The sequence below is a fragment of the Aulostomus chinensis genome, chromosome 9, assembly GCF_037954235.1.
Source record: "Aulostomus chinensis isolate RoL2024-O1b breed Wild chromosome 9, RoL_Achi_v1.0, whole genome shotgun sequence".
In the NCBI taxonomy this organism is placed as follows: domain Eukaryota; kingdom Metazoa; phylum Chordata; class Actinopteri; order Syngnathiformes; family Aulostomidae; genus Aulostomus; species Aulostomus chinensis.
The window spans coordinates 11,146,092-11,170,973 of record NC_141328.1 but is presented as its reverse complement, the minus strand read 5'-3'; the positions used below and the strand labels follow the sequence as shown (position 1 = coordinate 11,170,973).

General features: G+C 38.8%; 3 protein-coding genes across 14 annotated transcripts in view; 1 reads left to right on the top strand and 2 right to left on the bottom strand.

The window, feature by feature from the left end:
- Positions 1-1,061: 1,061 nt before the first annotated feature.
- Positions 1,062-12,959, bottom strand: slc17a9b (solute carrier family 17 member 9b). Of its 2 annotated transcripts, none has more exons than XM_086213777.1 (13): positions 12,606-12,959; positions 11,917-12,114; positions 11,327-11,466; positions 10,207-10,306; positions 9,566-9,696; positions 9,358-9,454; positions 7,532-7,628; positions 7,179-7,266; positions 7,021-7,055; positions 6,780-6,895; positions 5,016-5,071; positions 4,857-4,886; positions 1,062-4,551 (listed from the first exon to the last, which is right to left on the bottom strand). In XM_086213777.1, exons 1-13 carry the CDS (start codon positions 12,737-12,739, stop codon positions 4,370-4,372), a joined length of 1,404 nt encoding a protein of 467 aa, XP_086069903.1. In that variant the 5' UTR covers positions 12,740-12,959; the 3' UTR covers positions 1,062-4,369. The 2 variants fall into 2 exon arrangements, with proteins under 2 accessions (XP_086069903.1, XP_086069904.1); XM_086213778.1 differs by having other exon boundaries at positions 12,030-12,114.
- Positions 12,960-14,472: 1,513 nt separating this feature from the next.
- LOC147255798 (glucose-induced degradation protein 8-B homolog) lies at positions 14,473-17,975 on the bottom strand. Of its 2 annotated transcripts, none has more exons than XM_086213780.1 (5): positions 17,590-17,975; positions 17,130-17,259; positions 16,837-17,033; positions 15,615-15,812; positions 14,473-15,502 (listed from the first exon to the last, which is right to left on the bottom strand). In XM_086213780.1, the coding sequence occupies exons 2-5, from the start codon at positions 17,245-17,247 to the stop codon at positions 15,329-15,331; spliced, it is 687 nt and encodes a 228-aa protein (XP_086069906.1). In that variant the 5' UTR covers positions 17,248-17,259; positions 17,590-17,975; the 3' UTR covers positions 14,473-15,328. The 2 variants fall into 2 exon arrangements, with proteins under 2 accessions (XP_086069906.1, XP_086069905.1); XM_086213779.1 differs by lacking the exon at positions 17,590-17,975 and adding an exon at positions 17,431-17,453.
- Positions 17,976-18,018: 43 nt separating this feature from the next.
- dnah12 (dynein, axonemal, heavy chain 12) overlaps positions 18,019-24,882 on the top strand; it is a 35,387-nt gene continuing 28,523 nt past the window's right edge. For 3 of the 10 annotated variants that reach the window (XM_086213768.1, XM_086213771.1, XM_086213766.1), the window contains exons 1-15: positions 18,022-18,433; positions 18,529-18,702; positions 19,216-19,303; positions 19,409-19,435; positions 19,519-19,708; positions 19,826-19,895; positions 19,975-20,133; positions 20,240-20,435; positions 21,534-21,722; positions 22,052-22,205; positions 22,293-22,384; positions 22,462-22,640; positions 22,726-22,861; positions 22,967-23,092; positions 23,172-23,306. In XM_086213768.1, the coding sequence (XP_086069894.1) occupies positions 18,249-18,433; positions 18,529-18,702; positions 19,216-19,303; positions 19,409-19,435; positions 19,519-19,708; positions 19,826-19,895; positions 19,975-20,133; positions 20,240-20,435; positions 21,534-21,722; positions 22,052-22,205; positions 22,293-22,384; positions 22,462-22,640; positions 22,726-22,861; positions 22,967-23,092; positions 23,172-23,306 (2,100 nt within the window). In that variant the 5' untranslated portion in view covers positions 18,022-18,248. Of the gene's footprint in view, positions 18,434-18,528; positions 18,703-19,215; positions 19,304-19,408; positions 19,436-19,518; positions 19,709-19,825; positions 19,896-19,974; positions 20,134-20,239; positions 20,436-20,476; positions 20,740-21,198; positions 21,356-21,533; positions 21,723-22,051; positions 22,206-22,292; positions 22,385-22,461; positions 22,641-22,725; positions 22,862-22,966; positions 23,093-23,171; positions 23,307-24,882 lie in introns of those variants that run through there. The other 7 variants (XM_086213767.1, XM_086213769.1, XM_086213772.1 and 4 more) reach the window with 7 other exon arrangements.

Here is a 24,882-nt window from a genome sequence, read left to right as displayed (position 1 = left end):
AATGACCACTCTTAAATAGGCCTCTATATTATTAGGTGGCCCTATATGGCAGTTTAGCATTGCACTAATTAGCATTCAGATCAGGGAGTGGAGAGACAGCCCCTCTACCAGAGAAAGGACATAGGATGAGATGGCAACACAGTGAAATGTCATTAACTTGATGTTAATTACTAATTAATGGGCCTATTTCATTTACATGTATCTCTGGCTCTGTGATGAGGCCTGCCTTTACTGGGTTACAACTTGAACCAGCCGTCAAGTAGGGGGAGGGTTTATCTCTTCTCTCCTCTGCACTCTCCTTACAGTGTTTCATCTCTGCTAATTAAATAGTGTGCCGCTCATCATCATTATGTCTGCTTTTACAACACCATTTTCTGCCAGGAAGATCAGTCCAGTAAGTGATCAACCACCTCTTATCACCTAGGTTGGTTTTGTGTGTACTGTACATCAAAAGCCAAATTCACTGCACCTCTGACTTCTATCTGACTTGTTACTTTCAGTCAGTTATGACTCTTCCTTGCCTTTTTCTTGCCACGCGGCTGTCACAAGCCACCTGTTTCCATGGCAACCTGAGCCATTCAGTCCCATGAGAAGGGGTGGGTTGGGTTTACTAGCGTCTGGCCATTCACACATGGGCAGTGCCAGCTAGCCAACATGGCACACAGCATCCTGCCATATGGTGCCACCACATACGTCCTGCTGGCCCTGTCTCGGGATTTGGGCTTTCAGTGAGCCACTAGTGTGAACAGGACTTCCTCTGGAACCTGTTCTGCAGCTGATCCAAATGCAAAATTGGCAATAGTTGAACAAGAAAAAAGTTACATCTCATGGTGGGGAAAAATTCTCTGTCTTCTAAGTCATGTCAGAGAAAACTTCATGAGTGCATTATGTAGCTGTAGAAAAGGCCCCCATTCTTGATCACAGACAATGTTTGTAATGTGTTTGTCTCTGGAGGATCATTGTGGAACCATGTATGTGCCAAATCCCTGGCACTGTGCTGCCTCTCTGTGGTAATACACAGAAAATACATCCACCACTGCAGACAAACAACTTAACAGCGTTGACAAAATATATTTTTATTCAAGGTTAATATATGCTTTTAAATACAACATATTTTAAAAGCATTAGAATGCTGCATTTTCTTGCAGAAATATGTTGTTTTATAATACATATTTTACATGTGAAAAACAGTCTTTCAGGAACCTACACTGAGATACATTACTTTAGTTATAAGTTTAACATGTTGCGGGATGTCATTTCAGTAATGGAACTGGACAAACAAATAAATTAAATATATCAGGTGCAAAATCTCATGAATATGGAGCTCTTGTTTGACAGAAAGAAATATCATTTTGTATTTTAAACACTGGTCTTATGTAAATAATATTTTATGTATGATAAGTAAAAACCCAAAACTACAGATTCACAATAATGTTTGGAGTAAATTTCATGGCATATATCAAAATAATTATTCTATATTGTCAGTACATAGGTTTATGTGACATTGCAACACACAACTACCCTAATGTACTTGATTAAAAACAAAATTAATCATCACCTTGAAAGACAGTGCAATGGTCTCAATTAATCCCAATAATTTCTTGTTCCCCCATTTCCATAACATCATTATAGTATAAGCAACATTTCTACAAATGGACAATACATCTATAAAAATGATACATTTCAAAGTGTCTATGCAATTTCTGATTAAACATACTGTGTGCTGATATGTTGTGTGACATAACAAGTGACACTGTTATCGATGACACTGTGAACATCATATCAAACAAGAAAGTATTTTCTTCTATTGTTTCAATCGGGTACAAAAATAATAAGTGCATAGATTTTAAACACAAGTGAGCATCTAGAATGGTTATGAGATCTAAATGTAAAACAAAAACTGTAAACTTTGCTGTGAAAGCTGAAGATAAATGCTGACATTTTAACATTCAACCAAAAGTATGCTGCTACATTTGCAGTAATAAAATTACATTAAATGTTTTCCAGTTCTAAAATAAACCCAAAAATGATCTTACATCCTCTCCCATATCCTGCAACATTCATTATGCCAGTGTGTACATGTGTGTTACACATTAAAAGAGGAGATGTTATAATAAATTGTCTTGTTGAGACAGAAGAGAGACGGACTACATTTCCTGTTTGTTGCCTCATTGATATGTGTGTGTGTGATATTGCAGGTAAATCTGTAAACATAAATTGTTGATCTCCTTGTCTGTCAGTGCAGGTTTCACCACTACTAAAATAAAGACTACTTATAACCAATTCTGGTCCAGGAGAAAATATGTCATGAGAGAAGACTGGGGAGGGAAATCTGCAAAAATGTCAATCAGATTTACTTCATCATACTTTTGTAATTTAAAATTATTTCCAGTCATCAAACCTAATATACTTCTTCAAATCTATTCAACTTGATATGTTTATTTTATCTTGAAAATATTGCAAAACAATAAGCCATATAAATATATAAGTACTCAAAATATTGAGGTATTCATATTACAGTCACAAAAAGAAAAATAACCTTTGGTCTTCCAACTCAATCACAGCAGACAGCAAAGAGATCTAATCTGGGGCCTCATTTATAAATATGTACGCACAGAAGAAGGAATTTGCTGCTTTCTACGCAAACTTTTAAGATTTATAAAAAAAAACATGTGATGGCAAAATAGAGTCCTCCACTGAAGCTCTGACTCATGCGCAAGAACATTTTGGAGACAAGGGAATTCAGCAATACTGACTGATGGCGTGAACTTACGACAGATAATAAAATTGACCTAACAGATTTAATTTCATTTAACATCATTCATATATGTGTTGGGCACATGCACTATTTAGTTGGCTGTAGAGAACTGCTCCATTAAACACTGTTGGATTTGAAATATGTAGAGCATCTAGCTCTTAGTTAAAGTCTGCACTTGTTATTTTGGGCTGTTAAATCCAGTAGAGGTATCAAAATCATATTAAAGCACTAAAGAACATATCTTCACTTTTTAATACTACTGTCTAATATTGTGGGCATAACCAAGTAATATTGTAGTTTTCATGTAGTTTTAATGTGTAAAATAGCTGCAGTGAACATGAGCTGTCAAGACACACCGCATCAACACTGCACACTCACTCATCACACACATATGAATTGTGTTAACTACAAAGTGTGTAGATAAAGCCAGTAACAGATCTTTATCTTGACACTCATCATCTTCTTATCAGTGCAGCCAAGTTCACCATTACAAAACTTTGGTGTAAAAATTAAATGCCTTCAAACTTCCATTTTTAAACACTGCGACTGATGTGTTACTGTTGTAAAGTGTGATGTCATCAGTCTGGTTGGTTACACTCATGCACACTGATGCATGATCCATTTTTCTGTTTTTTCCTTGCGGTTGCTGCTGTGATTTACCATGAAAAAACACTGATCAGCTGGCTTGTTTCATTCATTCAGTAATCACCAGCTGCTTTTTGTCGACCATTTATGGTTGAATATTGTCGTGTTGATAGCAGGATGTGAAGCAGATTTCACAAACAAATACTTCCAGGTAGACCGTGTTTTATAAAGGCAATCAGTTGTAGGACATGCGTGCACTGTATTATAAATATGGATATTTTTGTGTGCACGCAGTTTCAGTGTTTTATCCATACCCCATCCATAGTCAGCTTTCCTGAGTACGGTTTTATAAATGGGGCCCCTGAACTGTAACAATAAGAGGAACTCGTTACCATGGTGATAGGGACTAAGGACGCTAAATTGTACAGGGCAATAGATCAACTGCCATGTTATTGGCATCTGGGTAATGGTGTTTCATTTAGGTGATGATTGAGTGGGGCATACAGTTAAAAAAAAATTTTAGAGACTGGCTTGTCCTAGTGATGTACACAGTTCAACATTGCCTCCCACCATCATAGCAGTGTATTAACAAACCCTCCAGGCTCTATCAAAGCTGTCAGAACACCAGAATAGTAACCACAAGCTCTGACATATCACATTTTGTAATCAATGGAAAGTGTAAGATCAGGCCAGCAACAAGTAGTACACTTTTTTCCTCCTGATATCTTTTACTTGTCTATATCCTCGCTTAACAAAAAAAAAACAAAAAAAACAAAACCTGAATCCTGCAGTGGTATTTTAGGATCAAGGCTGGAGATCCACAAGATGTTTCAGTAACCATCCACCAACTCTGGTGTGCTTTTCAGTAACTATTGCAGTACTTCTTCAATCTGACACAGAGTATCAAGAGTATTATCAGTGGACCACCTGCTATTTGTAGCAAGATGTCCAGTGTGGATAAGTCCTAGCTGCTGTTGCCCAAAGTGGCATCGCCACTGGGTTACGGTCCCATTTATGTCTGATCATTTAGATATGGTTGTGGATGTTATGATGGCGGAGCTTGCTTTCAATGTCCATGCGGTGAGCCTCAGCAAAGGCCAGGAATGTGCAGAGGCCAAGCAGATTGACAGTGGTGATGAGGGCAAACATGGAGGCCCATGAGCCAGTGGTCTCGATGAGATAACCCGAGAAGTACACCATCAGGACCCCTGCACAGAAACACACGTAGACAGTGTCACCATGAATAAGATATTATCTCCATAAAGTTCACATCCCACGCAGGATCACCCTGTCTGTCACCCTCTGTTCCGTCTATTATTCATCTAACACAGACTCCATTATGTTGTCTTGATGAAATATGCATCACAAATGGGAGCCAACATGACTGGCAGGAGATATGTGAGCTGAGATTTTTGATCATAGGTTGTTAAAAGCAAAAAGAATAAATTTAGCAACTGTTGGTGAAAGATTCATCACAGATATTTTCTTAATGACTCAAAGGACAGAAACTCACCTGAGAAAGCGCCGCAGGTATTCATGACACCTGTGTAGAAAATGTAGATATACGCATGTAAAATTTAAGGGTTTATTAAAATTTCAAAATAAAGGACTTGTATGGATGATAATTTTTGTATGTTTTCAGATATACTGAACTTTTTTTTTTTACACTTACCAAACAATGCTCCAGCACAGGATGGAGCAAGATCTTGAACATTGACAGACACACCACTGTAAAAACAGTGTCTGCAGTTATTTCATTATGTAAAAAAGTAGCCCACTGAAATTTTGTATCCTGCATGAAAACTGATCAATGAAAATTCAGCCATAAAATGATTAGAATCATATGAGAAGGTTAAAATATACTGATCAATTTGAGCTTAAAAGAGGACAAACCCTAAAAAAAAATGCTACTGCAACCTACTCAATGTAAAACTGAGGGTTCTATTGTCTGATAACAAAGGAATGTAAGTAGCCGTGTGGGCCATAGATATTCCATCGATTTATGCTCTTTGTAAATTGATTTCTTGGTATAAATGGGCAGAGCAAATAGGATTTTTTTTTTTTCTTCTTTCTGTTCCCTTTCATTCAAGTTTTGGAAATTTTTTGTGTTCATATTATATTGTTCTTTTTTTCTTTTGCAAATAAATGAAATAACTATTAAACAGCTCAGGTAACTTGGCACAGCGTAAAACAGGAGTTAGTACTAGATTCAAACCAAAGCAGTGTTCATTTTTTTTCTCAGCGCCCACGTTGTCCAAATTTCAAAAGTACTTGTGCTCTTAAAAAGAAATGCAGTCAGGTGCACTACTATCTTAGTGCAGTACAGAGTTTTTTCTCACTACAGAAAAATCCAGTATTAAAGTCACCTGTACAGTATTTTTCCTGCTGTTCAAAGGGTGCATTATTCAGCACCTACTGTATAAAGATAGGCACACCACACGACTTCACACTTGGACACAGGGAGAAGCACAGCAGCACAACATTCAGATGATCACAACTAAAATGCTGTTTTATTATGTGGATCAAGTTCGCTTCACCTCAGGGAGTTTTGGTGAATTCCTGCTGGTCTCTTGGATGGTCTGCATACTGCTTTCACGTCAGCAGTGACCTCCCCACAGCCTATGTTTCATTAAGAGATACTGCATATTCCCGCACGAGACACACTGGGTAGCTTCACTGATTACTTACATCTCTGACAGATTAGGTATGTCAGAAGTCTTTCTTCTCAGATGATTATTTTGAAGTATAGTTATTTAATAATTTATTTCAAAAGATTTGAGAGGCTGCTTTCAGTCATTGTAAACTTTTTTATGAGCACTATAATAGCTCACCAGAGATGCCACCTTGATAGAAATGGACCAAGGTGGAGGCATACCCAGCTCTTAAAGGTAATGGAAGACACTTGTTACATTAACGTTCACGCCACGCAATGTTATGTTATATTACATTACATATTATCATATCAAACACACAGAATATGAGAAAAAAAACATGATGGAAAATATGCCATATCCCAAAAAATATTATTAAAAGAAACTAAATAAGAAATATTACATACACAATATCTACATTCTAAAAGGCACAAGAAAGCAAGGAAAAAAACACCAAATGAGAACATCATAAGTTAAGAAATTGATGCAATGAGTTTATCATTTCCTATATTTTGATACCTTCTCAAGTTTTGTGGGCTCATCCTCACCTGTTCCCCTCAACATTCTAATTATTTAGTCCTACATTTGTCTTGGCATTATGTTAATAACACTCTTGTTGGTCTAGTGTTCTGTATATTTTTTTGTAAACAAAATAACATGGAAAGACCAACAATGATTTGAACACACACACACGCACGCATACACACACATGCTTGACACAAAACTGACAATGGACCCTTCAGAGGGCCAGAGATAGAGTGGGGGAACACTGCGGGTGCCACTACCTGTGACTGAAGGTGGTGAGGCCCATGGTGGCAGACACAAATGCTACAGCCCAGGGGAACGTGGTTTTACCACACAGAAGAAGGGTAAACACACTGGAAACACCCATGGAAAAAAACTAAGAGGGATGAATGCACACATAAACAAATAAATCAAAAAAATCTTACAGAGTCATTATATGCAACTGACTGACATAATATTCATAACGATGACTTATGTGACAACACACTTAGAAGGGTTTACCTGCATTAACTTCCTCACTGAGACCGTTTCAAAGCCTGTTCAGAGCAGTGGAGAAAGTAGGCTAAACATTTACAATGCTTTTTATCAAAGACAGAGTGATTTTTGGGGAAAAAAAACAAAAACATTTAAATGTAAGACTAGAGGTTTGTCCTATCTACCTTGACTGATGAGGTGGTCAGATAACATGCCACTGAAGAGGGACATGGGAATGGCCACCAACCAGGGAATGACATTGAACACCCAACCCTACAGGGGTACATATTTTGAGGGTATGAATGAACTTACAAGGACAGACAGTCTAAGATCAAGGATGAAATATCTACCAACAAGTGGATGAATTGCTGAATGTTAAATATTTGCAAATTAGCATTGTCAAGCCCTGCCTAGCAGAAATTATATCATACCTGTAAATTCTTGTTAAATGATGTGATAAATGCCCCCCCCTCCGCACATTACAATTATGATAACTGTTTTAAAATAACAATAGGATTAACAAAGGTGGCGAGGTTACCTTGGCTTCAGGGAAAGTGTCTTTGAAGAATGTTGGCAGCCATGACAAAAGCGTGAAGAAGGTGCTCGCTGTGCAAAGGTGTGTGACGATCACAGCACTGGTTAGAGAGCAGCAAGAGAGAGACAGACAGACAGATCTGAATAAAATGATACATGCACATTTCTTCAGGTTACACAATGTTACTCTATGTCTTAATTTGAAATGGCACTAAATTGCAACTTGCATGCCAACGATTTGTTTTCTTTTTGAAATCATGCAGCAGTCACATAGCTTGTGATGGTAAGTATTGCAAATCCAAGAATATTTTAAGCTTCTAACCAGTAAAAAAAAATCTGATTTATTGCTCCAAGATAAATCGGATAATAAAATAAAACAACAGAGGTTCCTCCGATCAACAAAAATGGAGCTCATCCGTTTAGTTTAATGTGTGTATATGTCACACCTCTGCCTCAGGTATGGGTAGTGGAAGGCCACTGACCCAGGTTAACATTAAGAGGATGGCAAAACACGCTTAAGGTTTACAACATTTATTCACCCAAGTGGTTCAGTGAACATTAACAAAGGATACCAACATATTCTCCTCAGAGATAGTCGTGGGCCCACTTCTGAGCACCTCAACGGACTGGCAGCGCAGAGAGAGTCGAGCCTCAGCTCATCCCCTTTTAACCACTTGGCCCCTCCCACTAAATGGGCCACTTCACTGACGGGGGGGACGGGGATTGCAAACAATCCCTGTCTTTAAATATTTGTTATGCAAACACGATAGCAACAGCATGACTTTAAATACAGCATATGAAGTTCTCTTAATGTCTTGTGTAGTGTTTTCTTGACATCTTTTGCACTTCCTTAGCAAAAATAGAAGTACACAGGGTGGCACAACCAGTCTCAGGTGTGTCCCCTTACCCCTGTGTGGTGACTGTGAAGCAGGTGGAGAGGACACCTTTGTTGCTCATGTTCTCCTCACAAGTGTGCACCCTTGTTAGGAGTCATAGGTCAACAAAGTCCTTCCAGTGACAGTGAGGGCTCACACTGTAACAGTGTATCAATATACAGTGAGGGGAGACATGGGGAAAGAGGTTGAATCTTTGGGGAAAAAACTATCTCACACACACGCTTTAGATCAAGAGTACAATTTTTGGTTGTGAATTTCTAAATGCTTTTATTCAAAATTATATTCTCCTGAATTTCTTGCTTCAATATCAGCCCCTTAGAGTCTGGGACATAAGGTCAAACAGTCAACCTAGTCCACTGTTGCAGCTAAAAAAAAAAAAGCAGATTAATTGTTTTGAGTGTCACACAACCCCCTCAAAATGACTTGTTTCATTTTGAGAACTGAATCCATTTGGTTTGATAACATTTGGAAACTCTAGAGGAGATTAAAATATTTATCCACATACAGTTTAGCAGAGGGTCAGACAGAAGAAGCAATCTTGCCCAAAGTCTCTTATATTTGCCCTCCTGTAATCTTGGGATTGTTGGAACTCCATATACTGTGAAAAGCAGAGGTTTATTGAGTGTTGTTGACCTTAATGGGCATGAACACTCATTGGACTGCTAAAAATATGATGACTTTAACTGTTACTTCCAATGCTGCAAAACATAAAATGTCATTTGACACTCAAGAATGTGGACATTGCAGTATTACATACAGGATTATCGCAGAAATTCCTGACTAAATGTCTGCAGCATCTGCAAAATTACTGCTGCTCATTCATCTGAATATGAAAATATGGCAGAATGAGCTACACAGGGCTCAAAAGGCATGCATACACACATAATTGCACAAACTCTCAGCCACATGCTCTCTCCCTTTATCTTTGCTTTACCAGACTGCAGGTTGTTTAAAGAGCCGCAACCAATGTCTTTTGGTCAGTTTGGACTGGGGCCCACTATTTCCCAGGGACTCTAGGGTGATGACAGGCCCTGAGAGCACAGAAGAACACAAGCACAAGGAGGAAACAAACTCCAATTACAGAACTAAACAGCTACAAGAAGGAAATTGCAGACTATGGAAACAGTGAGAACCTTCCTGACCTTCTCCTTTGAGTAGGTATTTCCACATGCAGTAAGCCCACAAGACTGAAAGGAGACCTGCTGCATAGAAAACACTCTCCCAGCCATACCAGTCCAACATTAGGGAGCCAGCCCCTCCAATCACCAGCGTACTAAAAAAGGTCACAAAAACAACACAAGTCACACATCATGGGATGTTTAAAGAAAATAGGTACTTATTTAGGCACATAAATGTATTCCGCCTAATAATAAACAAATATCCCTCATAACTATGGAACCCTAGATTGGTTGTAGAGATACAGTTTTTTTTGCCATGAGATATAACCCACAACCTCAAGTGATTTATTATGAGGCCACAAGATAAATTATTGCATTTATTGATTTTTTTAGGTCTCCCAAGTTATAGCTTACTTTAATTCCAATTAATTCAAGGCCACAAGATAGAACTATTTCCTCAATTTGGTTCTTGTATATTTTTGAAAAGGTTACATCTTGTAACCACAAATTAATTCAATTGAGGGAACAACCTATATCTTGTGGCCTTAAAATGTCCTCTTCTCCCTCAGTGCTCACATAATTAAATAAATAAATGTCTCTGTGGCCAATCCAGGGCTCAGTACATTTTCAACAATTTCACCTTTATTACATAGAACTTGACTCACCCCAGATAGGAGCCACTACCCACAGTGCTCATGAGGAAGCCTCTCTCACTCTCCACAACTTTTTGAGAGCATAGACTGGCTAGAGAAGGGTAGTGAACTCCTAAAATCAAGAAAAAAAAATTAATCACCACTTTAAAAGAAATTCCACAAATAAAAGAGAGGGAACCAAAGTATATTCTTTCCTTTTCTACTCCCTTAATAAGATTTGATACCATCAAGCTTTGTTTTGAAAGTGAAAGCAATAAAAACATATTTAGTGTTCTGGAGAGAATACCTTTGGAGCTATCCCCATTCAAAGAGCACCTCAAACAACCTATATTCAAGAGTCCAGGGAGACATTAGAGAGGCACTCCTACCCAAACATTATACAAACAATTACTGTTAGTTACTGTACCACTTCCTAATGCAAAGCAAACGTCAGGGTATATTTTAGCAGGTTTTGGTTCATTAAAAATCTTGAAACATAAGTAACTGTCTTTTATAGTATGTGGCTGCATCCAAGTGTAATTTCAAGACACTCCTGCATCACCCCACTTTTGGCAAATATTAGTTTTTATTCTGAACTCCTGCATTCAGTCATAGGTTTAACAGTCATCAATTTCTTTTGAGGGTAAGATACAAAATAAAATAAAATTTTTTTCTTGGTTAGGACTGCAACACTACATTAAACTATACTGTTACCAAATCAGACTTCACTGTAAAATCAGACTAGCCAGGTGTGAGCATTAAAAAAGTACCTTAAACTTATATTCTGTGTAATGCCCAAATTTCTTGCCCAGCAAGAAAATAACTCTCATTCAATTTATTTAAGCAAACAATTTCTTAAAATATCTCAACTGCCAGTTTCAAGTCTTCTTCAAAACAGTGTGATGTTCTTTATGCAAAAGATATGGTCCCTTTTAGAATATAAGAGATGATAATGCAGGGTATGCTAAAGGTATGCTATCACCGTGACGTGTAAGACCATGGCACATAGAAGCAAATCACTATCTGAACGCTGACCAACAAAATACCATACTCAAGGTTTTCACATCAGTACTTTACAAACCAACAAATGAGCTCACAGTGTCAATGTTTTCACCTCAACTACAATTACATCTCATTTTACACACACTGTTACCTTGCAAGAGGCCCATAAGGAACCGGGCCAGTGTCATGGAGAGAATGGGCTGGGAGCAGAAGTGGGCCAGGAGGGGAGTGAAGGCTGTCATTGATCCCCAGGCAGCTGCAGATAGCAGGAGGACCCTCTCACCTCCCACCCTGTGAATGCACAATACAAGCTGTGTGAACTTGTGACTTGGCAAAACGTGGATGTCTTGGTTGACTTCTGAACTCCTAAACATTAATTTTATAAATGTATCACAGCAGCTCTGAGCCATGGATTAGAACTGATACTGACAAACTTTTGAGGAATCACTTTGGGCTAATCATTTTGAGACTGCAAACGAGCAGCAGCAGGACACTAGGACCCTTCAATAGCAAACAAAATAGTAATACAGAGCTTCTAGCTTCAGTACCACAGAGTAAAAAAAATACTTAAGTGAGTGCCACACAGGCAGGATCTAAAAAATGTTGAAACCTATACAGCTGACACAGAGGTATATAATGGGGACTAAATGTTGCATATGTCTTCTATTATAGATAAATAGATCTATCTTCTATTATAGATAGATAGATCTATGTCACAAAGAAGTCCACAGGATTGCCCACCGGTCACTGACGTAGCCTCCGAGTACTTGAGTGAAGCAGTAACCCCAGAAGAAACTACCCAGAACCATGCCGGACTCCCTTTTACTCCACTCAAACTTCTCTGCCATACTAACAGCACAGATGGGCATTGCAACACGGGCACAGTAGAGCAGGCATGTCCCAAGGAGCAGCACCACTGTCCATATCCTTGCCACCGGCCTGCAGGGAGGGAAACAGGTATTTCAACATCTGGGGTCAAACTTTGGACGTAGTTATCTAAAAAGGGGAGGGATTTGGATTTATTATTATTTAAAATAGGCTGAAATGAACAACAAATGTGATGGAGTCAGCTGAGCTAATGGTTTTGATTATACTGCAAAGTAAAGACAGTAAAATACATCAAGGGGTTTCAGACAATATGATTGTTTATGAAAGGAGCAGAACGAATTACTTCCGCCTTTCGAGACCATTTCATCTGTGTGGCAAAACGATTAAGCTAGCTGAATTTTGAACTATTAAACGTTTAGAAACAAAGGATAAAATAATGAAGCCAGAGAGAGAGCTCAAATAGCCTGGATACTGAGGCTTGTGGAAGATTTACATTCCTACTTAAGTTCATATTGAGCTAGCTGATGGGTAAACTTAGCTAATACATGAGTGAACACATTCGCGCTGTTATTAAACATCTCTGGAAAGGTTTAAAATGTTACCTTGACCAGTTGGAGTTCTGTTCAGGCCACTTCTTGTGACATCCAGGCACTCCGACCTTACCGGGTGAATGGTTTTCCTTGATACAGACCAAATCTGGACCACAGCTCTTGCCATATTTTTGAATAACTGCCATTCAACGCGAGGTAAAGGCAGCCTCCTCTCTAAACCGCCTCGGCTATTTATCGTACTCTAGGCCCGGTCGATCGCAAGGAAAAGTAAACGTTTTGAAAAGACTATTCAATCATTCAGTGGGAGTTGAACCAAGTCTTAAAATATAAACCTGAAAAACGAGACTAGCAAGAGGTAATGATCAGAAATCTGAATGGGGGGGGGGGGGCGTCTGTTTTTCCTGATGCTTTAAGGAGGAGGAATCCACGTGTCATTTTTTTTTCTCCCCAGCCTCCTCCGGCCACGCACTTCTTATGCTAGAATCAGGAAGTGGTGTGAAACCAGCTTCGACTGTCTAGTCAGCTGGTTACGTTGTATTACAACACACCAGAGGTAACTGGCTCCGGTACAGCTTCAGTCATGACGATGCAATACAGAAAATGTCACGATGGGAGCGCTAGCATGCGCAGCTTTCCTTTAGCTTAGTTCAGGCTCGCTGGTCAAATTATAATAGCTCGTTATAAGTAAAGAACTTTAAAACAAAAAAAATAACCCAAGTAAACGTGCTTAAGTGTTTCAGCATGATGTTAAAGAACAGTAACAGAATGGGGGTTGAGGAGGTTAGGGTTAGGGTTAGTATTTACGGAGAAGTATTTGATAACGAGTTTACCAAAGAATCAACAATTAAGAAATAAATATTTTCACGATATTGTTGGCAAACCATTGACCTCTATGTTGAATTAGTGTGTTGCAGAAATGCCGTTATTCTTGTGTTCTCTTAAAATGCACTGTCTTGAAAATCTAAAGAAAATAATTGCCATCAAATTATGCAAAATCTTTTCCTTCAGAGTTAATAGTAATCAAGGAGTTCTGATAAATGTAGTGTAGTCATAAGTGTAACCGTGCCTTTGAAAAGCATAAAATACTCAAAAAAGTTTTTTTAACCACACTAAATGTACAGGCTTTAACCATTTTTACACTGTCCATAAGTTTGTTTTATTGATGTTTGAAAAGCATTTACTGAACAGTAACACAAATGAAAATATGTTACATAGAACCCAAAGGTAATTTTTGTTTTTAGGTTTTATTTAATGTTTCTATCTACATATGCAGAGAAATAAAGGATTTATTAGTTAAGTGGCAGTGAGGTGGAGGGGAGGAAATGATTCAAAAAAACACACAAGCAACTCATTCTTCTATGTTCATTTGCTGCGACTGAACTTCAAACATATTGTGAAAAATCTAAACAACTGGGAGAGGGATTGTCTGGGAGCTTTTGCAACATCCTGTATCAGTAATAATCCAGAGTATAACAATCACAGGACACACAACTGTGTTTTTTTGCATCACAGATATGTACACATTTTTGAGTTAACCCATGGCCCAATTAAATATTATGTCCATTTAATCCTGCTTATGTTTATAAAAGTATGAAATAAAACATATATTCAAATTTAAGACCAGGAAGGCTGCATGAAACTCCTTGGAGTTACAAATAGCCAGGCTTTGCTTCCTTTTTTTATATATTTACATTACAGGATATACAGCATCCTAGCATTTATGGTAATTTCTTGAATAAGACTCATTTTGAGTAACATAAATATGTGATATGAAAAAATATGTCACTGTGATTGACTTCAATGCAAAACATGTGTTGCAAGTATTTCATATTTGTCCATGGGTGCAAATGGTATAAAATGTGTTTACTTTCAACTTCTGCTTAAAATATTTGTAGAATTAAAGAGATTCCCAAGGTCATTTATGACTTGCAAACTTTAAAATTCAGTTTTAATGTAAAGTTATATTCTAGCAGAAAAAAAAGCACAACAAATTTTGCCAAACACCTGCTTACAAGTAGATAATCTATCCAAGAGTTCCGATGCCTAGACAAAATGACAATAAAGGCTTCACCTTCTATTGAATTCATATCTGTTCATATAACTTGCAATATTGCTTCCTTTCAACTTGAACACTCACAGTATATTTAGCTGTCAAGGAATCTTGCCTCATCTCATTTGTGAATAATTACCATCACATTCCAATTTAAAGTGATATCTTTGTCACCTTTCAAGCTCTAATACGGTAAGATGAATTTAACTTTCACAGTAATTTGTAACATGCCGAGTGGATTGTTTTAGCTATGAATGTCACACAGTCTACCAGTTGAAATGTGTATGCTTTTTGTGAAGAAAAAATATGTTTATTTGTGGCAGTGCACACTAAGCCAATGATGTTCTCTGGACATCAAAGTTAGTCTCTTCTAAGTGGTCACACACAAAGTGAAAGCCTAATTTAGGCTTTATCCACACCATCTTATGTCAAATTTCCCTGCCAACAGACAGAAAAAAAACTCATATATTTGAAATATGAAAACCTGTACTACTTTACATTCACAACTACATAAATCATAACTAAAATGGTCAACAAGTCTATTGAATATGAGAGGTCATTTTTAAATGCCATAAATCCAGTTTGCACATTATAAGTTAATAAAGTATCAAAACGCAACCCTTACAAAAAAAGGTTACTATAGATGAATCAGCTTGTTGGGGTATAAATAGATAAAGGAAACGTGTCCATTTTGTAATGCTCTGCTATGCTGTCGCCCTTGGAATTATTTTGGGTCTTCAATAGTTCCCTTACTGAGGTCTGTCATTTTGGGGTACTTCACTTTCTTCTGATCAAGTTCATTTTGAGCCCACAGCAGTAGCTTCAGGAGCTTGGCCAACTTGGGGGTTGACTCTCTGTTTTCATAGTCCAACACAGATTGATTGACCTCACTCCATACCTAGAAGATCAAGAAATAGGTGAAATTCTGACATCCAAACCATTCATTACCAATATGTTGCCCAATAGTGAGGAAGGACTCACATGAAAGTGCCAGACAAGATTTACCCTACCTTTTGTCTCTGCATCATATTAAGAAGATCTCCGAAAGGTGACTCTTCAGGGTTGTCAAATGCAAGTAACGCCAGTGTCCTCTCCATCTCAATCAGACATTCTCGGCTCTCCTCCCCCTGCTCTGCTAACTGAGACTGGGCAAATTCAAGCGCAGCTTCTGTCTCCCTCAAACGTATCAGCTCAATGAGATGCTGTTGCTGCAAGCGCAAAACACATGGATACAAAAGGGAATGACAAGTCAGGGTATGAAATTAAGAAAATATTTTGGGGACAATTTTGGTCCCCACGGTCTAAAAAAATGGGTCATTTTTAAAATGATTCAGGGCCATGGAAAATATTGTAGTTAGAGCCTGTTTATTTTTAGGGCCCGATCCATTTATCGGCTCGCCGATTTAATCAGCCGATGATAGCCATTACAGCATAATCGGTAATCGGCCAACTTCTTGTCAATTGACGTCGATTTTAACACGTAATTTTCAGTAATAAAATGCCGTTAAGATGTTTTTTCTTAGAAATGATGTCCTTGTGTATCCAGTAGAGGGCGCTCCGACTCCAAGGGAAGTCAGGCTCCACAACAACCCCACAGAGTGAAGCAGTGTACAGTACTGACAAGCCAACCGCGCACACTAGACTAAAACAGAGCAGTTTGCCTCAATGGTGAGTTTATAATTACTAGTTTGTGAAATAAAATAAGAACTAAGTTTCCAATTTCCCATGACGTCCCTCGGGGCAAATTAGTATAACTTCGGCGTGGGGCCAGTCGAGTTTCCAGTTCAAAATCGTTGTTGGCAGGGTACATCTCTTCGTCGATGTGTTTAAGGGAGTTTCGGGACAATCTGGTGGAGGAACTGTGACTGGTTCATTTTGGTGGGTAGGTGGCTTATTGGCTTAACGGAGTAGCGGTCCATGATCTACCGCAGCACGGCAGTTTCAGGTAGTGTATATATAGTGAGGAGCATTGTCTGTGTGTGAGGCAGGGGCGCGCACTCTCGCGTTCACGCAATCAGCGCAACATTGTAAATAACGCCCGAAGAATAAGAAGTTGTTTGCAAAAAACAACAACAACAAAAAACTTTGGGCAATTTTGGCCTCTGGAACGTGGTTTTTGGAAGCATTCTTGGCTAAATCGGGGGGCCAAATGGCCAGTGGCTCTCGCTAATTTCCGATACTGAAAGTAGTAACTCTGTAAAATGCTGGGATGCTTGAATGAACATGATTTACCTGTAGGTGAAAGTAGAGGTAACGGTTAGTATCCAGCAGTTCTGGATGCAGACTGTTAATCAGTGCAATGGCATCCTGGATCTGTCCCTTCAGGATCATTTCTCGTATTTTAATTCTCTCATCGAGTGAATCCAAATCCACACTGGGCTCTATTCCAGACTCCATCCTGAACTTCTCTGCTGCTTCCTTGAAGCCCTCTGTTAAACATAAACTGCTGTGACATCCCACACCTTCAGAAACATGAGGTTTACATGCCAGCAAAAACACATTTGTGTAAAAGACAAGCAACTCACCTGTCACCAAGTAGTTCATAATGAGCCTGTTCATATCAGCTCTCTGAATGTGGACATTGTTGAGTTTGTCCATCCACTCTTCCCTTGTTATGTCGTCCGGCTTCTCTGCATAACTCATTATGATAATATCCTAAAGGCAGAGGAAATACATAACTGGTATTAGTGTTGACATAAGGACGTCTCGAACAGAGATATTAAACGTTACAATTATTTGAATGATAAGCTCCTCAGTTAAACTACAGGATTACACTGGAACTTCAGTCACAACAGTTCGGGCCTTTCATGAAAACAACATTCATGCCTGATTTTCGTCGCCACGAATCAAAACAAACAGGACTTCCGCCTTTAGATGCATTCGAATCAGTCACACCCGTCTAGAACGATAGTTATTGTATTTCATTGCCTTCTGTAAAAAATATACAGTCCTTTGCGAATATCATGTTTACTTTATTGACAATACCTGGAAAATATGTCGCTACTTCCCAGCAGTAGCTAGTTGGCTAACGGCTGGCGGCGAAGGGAAGCTTCTTCTTCTACGTTTGCTTTCTACTTCCGGGACGGTCATCTGCTCACTTCACTCACTGCGTTTTCTTTCTTTCTTTCTTTCTTTCTTTCTTTCTTTCTTTCTTTCTTTCTTTCTTTCTTTCTTTCTTTCTTAACCTTTTACACATCTGCTTGATTTAATGACGTAACACATACATTGGCACGTCTTTTAACATCTAATAATAAATACTGCACAACTTCTCATATTAAAAAAAAAGATGACATTAAAAAGAAAAAAAACAACAATATATATAGCACATATTTATCAATTTCCCTAGGGGAATAATCAAGTGTTCCTGATTCTGATGTAGACTACGGGAACTTGATAGGCCCCGCCTACCCATTGTTTAGCTCTACTGTTTCTATGGAAACGACACTGTAAACTTTAAGTTACTCCGCCCGAAAGCCTGAAAAGCCTAATAATGTAACTTTAAATTAATCTCAAAGGAATCCCGAGGATGTCGTATGAACGAGCAGGCAAGTGATAGTGATATTTAGTTAAATTTGTGATAACATTATATTAAACGGACTGTGATTAGCTCGTGTTATTTGTAGCAGTGACTTTTTTAGCAAGATATGGCCACTTTTGGAATTTCTAAAAGCGAGTCAGAGTTGCCAGGTCTGCCCCCGATTGTAGAAACACAGCGTCACGGAGGAGAGGATCGGCAAACCGAAGCTGCAAAACTGCGCAGGATGATTCCCGAGAAACTGCTGAAGCATCAGCGGAGCAAAGACATTTATGTAAACCCGCTCAGGTTGAGGTAAATTTAAGAAATATTAACCATTGCCATATTGAATGGAAGTTTGTTTTGCATTCACGTACCATTTTTGAGCTTCAAATTTGTTTGTTTTTCAGTGTCTATTTGCCAGACATGGTGCCCTCTCCTGGAGTTTCCACAGTTAAAAGCCCATCAAAGTGCCATGTTCTGCCTCCAATTGATGCAAGAAAGGTGGTCAGTGAGGTTGGCAAGAAACTCCTGAAGCACAAACAGAGTAAAAAGCAACAATGGCAACTCAATAAAGTCTTGAGGTAATTGTTCTTTATTTGAATATTTATGTTGTAAGTGAATTTGTACCTTTAATCAACTACATTCCAGAGGAAATGTTGTGCTTTTTACTTCACTGTATTTATATAAACTTGGATTGCAGTAACTTTAATATTTAGAGTAAGATTTTGTCAAAAAAACATGGCAAAGCAGGATAAAAATGATAAACATTAACATTTGCACCCTGCCAACCTCAAGAGGACATAACCAGATCAGTACAACTGGAACTCACACTACTTTAACATAACCTTTAAAGGTTATTTGTTCAAGGAGTGAATGCTTCCAAGCACTGAAAAAAAATGGAATATGTAGTTATTTTTTAAGCTAAAGTAAAAAAAATAAGAAATAACCCTCTACTATTGCTTATTTTAAATGGAGAATTTTACTTCTTCCAGAGTACTATTTTATCTAAATATTTCTTCTTCAGCTTAGGTACAGGAATGTCTACTTCTGCCACTGAGTGCTAATGTTACAGCTTGTTGACTGGATTGTTGCAGGATGTCTCAAACAATGAGGGCTTATCAACAGAGCAAAGAGAGGAGAGGACTGAAAAGCTCATCACCAGAGCCACAGTATCCACTTTCTGTATGACATCTATCTATGCACACATCTATGCACTAACGCTCTTCCCAGTAGAATTATGTTATGTCTAAGTATATAATGCATTATGGTATAATTCCTGCTTTACAGATATGTAGTGAGAAGAGGAAGCGAAAGGTGAGTTTACTTTTTCAGTGAGTTTGTTTAACTCAACCCTGTTCATGAAATGCCTCACCAGATTTATTTGTCTCCTTCCGCAGTTGAACTACATGTTCATGAAGCAGTGCATTGAAAGTCAGCCCTTTGCTTCAATGCAGCAGCAGTGGACAGACTCAATTGTTAACCGAGTCCCCTCTTACCTTAAAGATAGCCCTGAGAAAATAAAACTTCTCCAAAATCTGTGCATAGAAGTCAGGGACAACTTCCACAGTGTGACTGTCAAGCATGCAGGTACACACACACACACACACACACACACACACACACACACACACACACATATATATATATTGCATGGAGACCACAGGTCAACTGTGTCTTATGGCAAATCTACCTTCTTTTCTCAAGTGGGCACATTTCTAAGGAACCCAGATACCGAGGGAACAATCTCAAAAGAACAGATAGCTACCCAATTGAAGTGAGTTTCTAATGTAAATGTACACATAGCACATTGTGTATTTGTTATTTTGTAAAATACATTCCCTTTTCTTTTGAAGAATTTTTGATTTTCCCCAAGCATGGCATGATCACTTTATCAGAAACCGGAAGAGGATGGAAACAAAGTTGCACATTCTTCATCCGGTAATGCAAACTATCTTGGATATTTGCTACATGACCTTTTCTCCATTGGTTATGGTTGATATTTCAGGATACAGGTAAGGGAAGCCACTTTGAACAGAACACGGTACTGCAAAAATAGGTATTCTATGTACGGATTTCCGAAGGTTGTTTTTGATATAATCTTGGCTTCTGTTTTTTTAGGGCTTTAGGACCTGTTGACTGTAAGAGCCTACAGAACAAAATAGCTGTGGAGTGTAAGAGGACAGAAGACCGTATCATGAACTCCTGGTTTCCCAAAGTCATACATCTATTAACAAGTCAAAAAATATTGAAGGAAGTTAAAGAGGAGAAATTGGGTGCTTTCTATGCCTGTGCATCCACCCTCATCTCCAGTCAGGTGGGATTACGCTCTTGTTATTAACTTGAGAGTGAATATTCACAAACATGCTGGCAACTGAAACTGCTCATAAAGTAAATAGAATTTGTCAAAGAGGATGATTTTTAAGATTAAAATCTCATTTATGTATGCAAATGCTGTGAGGACAATTATAATGTGCTGCATTAAGGTCATATTTCTGTGTGTCGTTACGACGGGCTGTAGGCAACGGAGGAGGTGCAGCAAAACTTAGTAGTGGCAAATCACATTTATTAAAGTAAATAATCAGCCATATGAGGTGTGGAAGTCAGTATCAGTAGTGGAGGTGAGTGTGTGGATGTGACTGTCATTGTGTGCTGCATGTTATTAGTGTAAAACAAGGAAAACAAAAAGGAAAACAACAGCATGCTGGCTGCGTGCAAAAGGGAGAGAGAAGTGCAGAGAGAGAGAAGGTTAAATAGTGCTCCAGTCAACCTAATGACCTGGCTGCTTCAGACCTGCAAAGACACACACACACCAACAGTACCCTGCACACAGAACACAACATAGGACCCAGTCCTGGGGTGGTCACAGTGATCAGTTCAATTAACTCAACAACTGTTCCATCCATCCATCTATCCATTTTCCACTGCTTATCCTGTTAAGGGTCACAGGGGGGGAATGGAGCCTTGCCGGGGTACACCCTGGATGGGTTGCCAGTCCATCTCAGGGCCAACATATATAGAAAGACAACCATTCACAGTCACAGTCACGCTACACATTATGGTCAATGTTGATTATCCAGTCAGCCCAGTCCCCTCTTGCTTGTTTTTGGACTGTGGGAGGAAGCCGGAATCCCGGGAGAGAACCCACTCAGGCAGGACAGGAAGAACATGAAAACTCCACACGGAAGGATCCTGTGCTCGAGCCGTGGCTTGAACCCGGAACCATCTTGCTGTGAGGTGACAGCACTAACCACTGCACCACCGTGCCGCCCTCAACAGCTGTTCATTGAAAGTGAACAGTGGAGAGCACATTGCTGGTGCCCCAGTTTTTGTCATGTACTGTGGCATTCTATGTTTCAATGTTCATTCACTGCAAGTTGAGGCTCATGGACATTTTTGCTTTCTACATCCCCAGTTGAAATGCTTGCTTCAGAGAAGTGTGGAGGAGTTTGTCACCCTGTTTGAACCAAGCAATCACCTCCGCTTGCCTATCTTTCGAATGGCCTTGACATTTGATGACGAAAAGATGGAAATTTACCCCACCTTTAAAGATCTGGAAGCAGCTGTTTTTGAAATGCTGAATTCTATCACAAATACACTACAGGTGAGCTCATATGTAACAGCAACTTATAGAAAATTAAATCATCAGTAAACTCTGGGACATCAGAAATTATTTTAAAAGTTGTTACCCCAAGTGAGCGAGTGGCCTTACCATTGCAAAAAACCTTTGCCCTGTTTATCTACCGTGCTCACAATATCTTGAGTCACCAGCCCTTCATCAGGTAGAATTATGGTTTGAAATTAGCACAAATGTCACATTTGGCAGGTGCATGTCAAAGGACTGATGTGTGTTCTGCACTCATTGGTTATGTTATAGTTTTTAAGTGTATTTTGAGATGATATTGACATGATCCAATTGGCATTGATCCACAGAAAGTGCAGACAGTCATGTCATGGCTGGCACAAGCCCCATCTTCATTTGTGGATGCCAAGGTCCCTGTTCACATCCTTGCTTGGGCTCAAGTCACTGTGAAGGCTGCTGTATGCACAAATCTAGAAGAACCTGACAAACATTTCCAAAATTATGGTGATGCTATTTTAAGCCAAAAAAAATCTTCATCAACCCCTTTCATTTTAATGCTGTTTATTGCTGACTTTTCTGCTTTATTTGCAGTGGAAAACTATGACTGGTTAATCAATGGAGCAGCGCAAGCCCAAGTACAGAAGTTCATGGAAGAAAATCACTCATTTGATGAATATGCTGAGGTGACAATTTATTTGTGTTATAAATTTCTCATGGCCTGTGTTCCTGTTAACTGGCAGTATGGAATCTATTTTTTAAGCATGTGGAGGGGTTTCGTGCACTGTCAAAGGAGATTCTCAACCTCCCTGCCAAAGCCCACTTCATGATGATCCATCTAGACTGTGAGGAACTGAAACAGGGGCTGTTTAACAAAGCCAAAAACTATGCTGAAATACTTCTTAAGAAACTGATTATCAGCCACCGTCAGGAAAATCTACAGTGAGTCACATGTATTAAATTGAACTGTCCCACCCTCTTTAAAATTCTCACATTTTATATGATTTCATTTTTTGTTCATTAAAAGGATCTGCTCTGAATTTGAAACTATCAGAGAGAAAGCTCTGAAAGAACCAACAAATACAGAGGACATGATCCAGATGATTGATTTCATAGATTTCACGAAGAGAAAGAGTATTGCACATCTTCATGAAAAAATAAAGGTGAATAGTTGGATGATTATTGCATTTTATGTTGTATTTTACAGATAAATGCATTTTAATCAGTTACCTTCAGATGTAGCTTCTTTTTTTCTATGACACCAACAGGAAACTTGCTGCAGACTGATGTACCTCTTGGATGTCCACATCTTTGAGCCTGAAGATATCAAGCTGAATTCAGCTGTGTTTCTCTGGCCACAGAAAATCCTTCATGTCTTGGAACTCAATGATGAGGTGACACCCCTGAGTGGTCTTAAAATAGTATATGATGGTTGATTTTTTAAGGATGAGCTTGATAGCTGTTATTTTTCAGGTTATGCAGAGGGCCAAGCGGAAAGCGGAGGAGAACTTGGTTGCTAAAAGAGAAAGAGTAATGGTACAGCTTGTGAAGTTGGAATGTAGGACTGCAGAGTTCTCATATTGTTCTGAGCTTGACATGATGCAGCAGGTACTTTGTTGTGTGCTTTCAGAGAAAAAAAAATGTTTTTCCTCCCCTTCTTGAACAAGTTTTGTGGCTATAGACAGGTCAAAAAAAGGGCAGCCGTGAGGGACTAAACACAGAGAATAACGCACAACAAAATGGAGTTCTACTACTGGGATCCATACTTAAAGATTTATTCTCCCTCCACTGAGCAAAACCATATTAACAAACATATCAGATATCAGTTTCCGAAAATGGGTATTTTTTGCATGTATAAATATCCATGATCACCACCTCTCTTTGTGTGAATGCCAAAAAACAGTTGAGCATTTGAAGAATGGTATATATAACCACTCCTGTTATGCACGAAAACCCCAGTGAACTATAACATAATTAGTACATTATTATTATTAACCACGACCTACAATAGTGCAGTCAATAATATTGGACCATGAAAATTAAATAGACAATACAAGGGGCTTACATATTGCTCCCTCATTCCAGCCCCTTAGTTACTACTAAATAGTTGAATAACTGCACATTATGTAGGAGAGAAACTATACAATTTTAAGAATTAAAAAGAGTCCCCTTTTTCCTTAGGCCTAAAGAAAGTTCCTTAGAGTGATGTTTACTGTCCCTCAGTCATTCAGGAAGAAACAAAATTAACATGGAAGTCCTCGTGTCAAAGTCTATAAAGTTCCAATTTCAGCTTAGCACAATGTCCTCTTGGCTCCTCATCTTCCTGTACGAGGCAGACCATTGTAATAGGTCTATCCAGACATGGTCTATATTTTGATTCCCAGCTGACGCTTGAGTCCTCTTCTGTCTGGGATAGTTAGTATGTTCTTTACTGTAATTCGTGAGTTGTGAGGGGCTGTATCATCCACTATTATCACAGTATTGCTAGGAACAATGTTGGCTGGACTCTTGACCAATTCTGACCCTCCTGCATCAGAGATAGGTATGCTTTGATCGATTGTTTCCATAACAAGTTAGACATACTGCATACCAAACTTGTTTCCATCCGCGCCGAGCATGAGTGTCCTCCTTTTTAAACTGTCCTGGTTGTAAACATAGTGTAGTTTTAAACAGCAAGAGATTGTTTGGCATTAGGGCTTCTCAAAGAAGGATGTGAAGACCCTCCTCATTAAGGTTTTGCAACTTGAAGATGGAATTAAGGACTTTCTCACAGACTTTTTCATCCTTTCATGTCTTGCTTTTTGATTTGGGCAAGATTTACAAGATAACCTTCCATGAAGTCACACTCTGCTTCCACAAAGTTGGTGGCATTATAGGGTGTAACTCCAATACTTGTTCAGGCCTGGTTATGAAGCATTGAAGAGCATTCATACGGGAATCTACGTCCAAAGAAACACTGACAGTGTGAGCCCAGAAAACTTTGCATCTTTCTTTTCACTTTTCTTTCCTGTTGCCCCTTATCCAAATTGGACCGGGCAAGTTCCTCAATCAATTGCTCCCTCCTCCAACTAAGATTCAGTTGCAGGCTCATTAATCTAAGGTTCCAATCAACCACCCTCTTCAGAGGGGACCAAGTGATTGATTAGACAGAATACTGCATCAGTGTACTGTTCAGCCTGCATAG

Bases quoted from the DNA above. Each gene is read 5' to 3' on its own strand.
- slc17a9b (XM_086213777.1), bottom strand. From the start codon at position 12,739: ATGGCAGTTATTCAAAAATATGGCAAGAGCTGTGGTCCAGATTTGGTC. The intron at 11,467-11,916 runs GTGGGCAATCCT...GTGCATTCACAG, and splicing joins GGAGGCTACGTCAGTGACCG to GGTGGGAGGTGAGAGGGTCC. The intron at 5,072-6,779 runs GTAGTGGCACCC...CTGTTTTTACAG, and splicing joins CTCACCACCTTCAGTCACAG to TGGTGTGTCTGTCAATGTTC.
- LOC147255798 (XM_086213780.1), bottom strand. From the start codon at position 17,247: ATGAGTTATGCAGAGAAGCCGGACGACATAACAAGGGAAGAGTGGATG. The intron at 17,034-17,129 runs GTGAGTTGCTTG...TATGTTTAACAG, and splicing joins TATGAACTACTTGGTGACAG to AGGGCTTCAAGGAAGCAGCA. The intron at 15,813-16,836 runs GTAAATCATGTT...TTGCGCTTGCAG, and splicing joins ACCTCTACTTTCACCTACAG to CAACAGCATCTCATTGAGCT.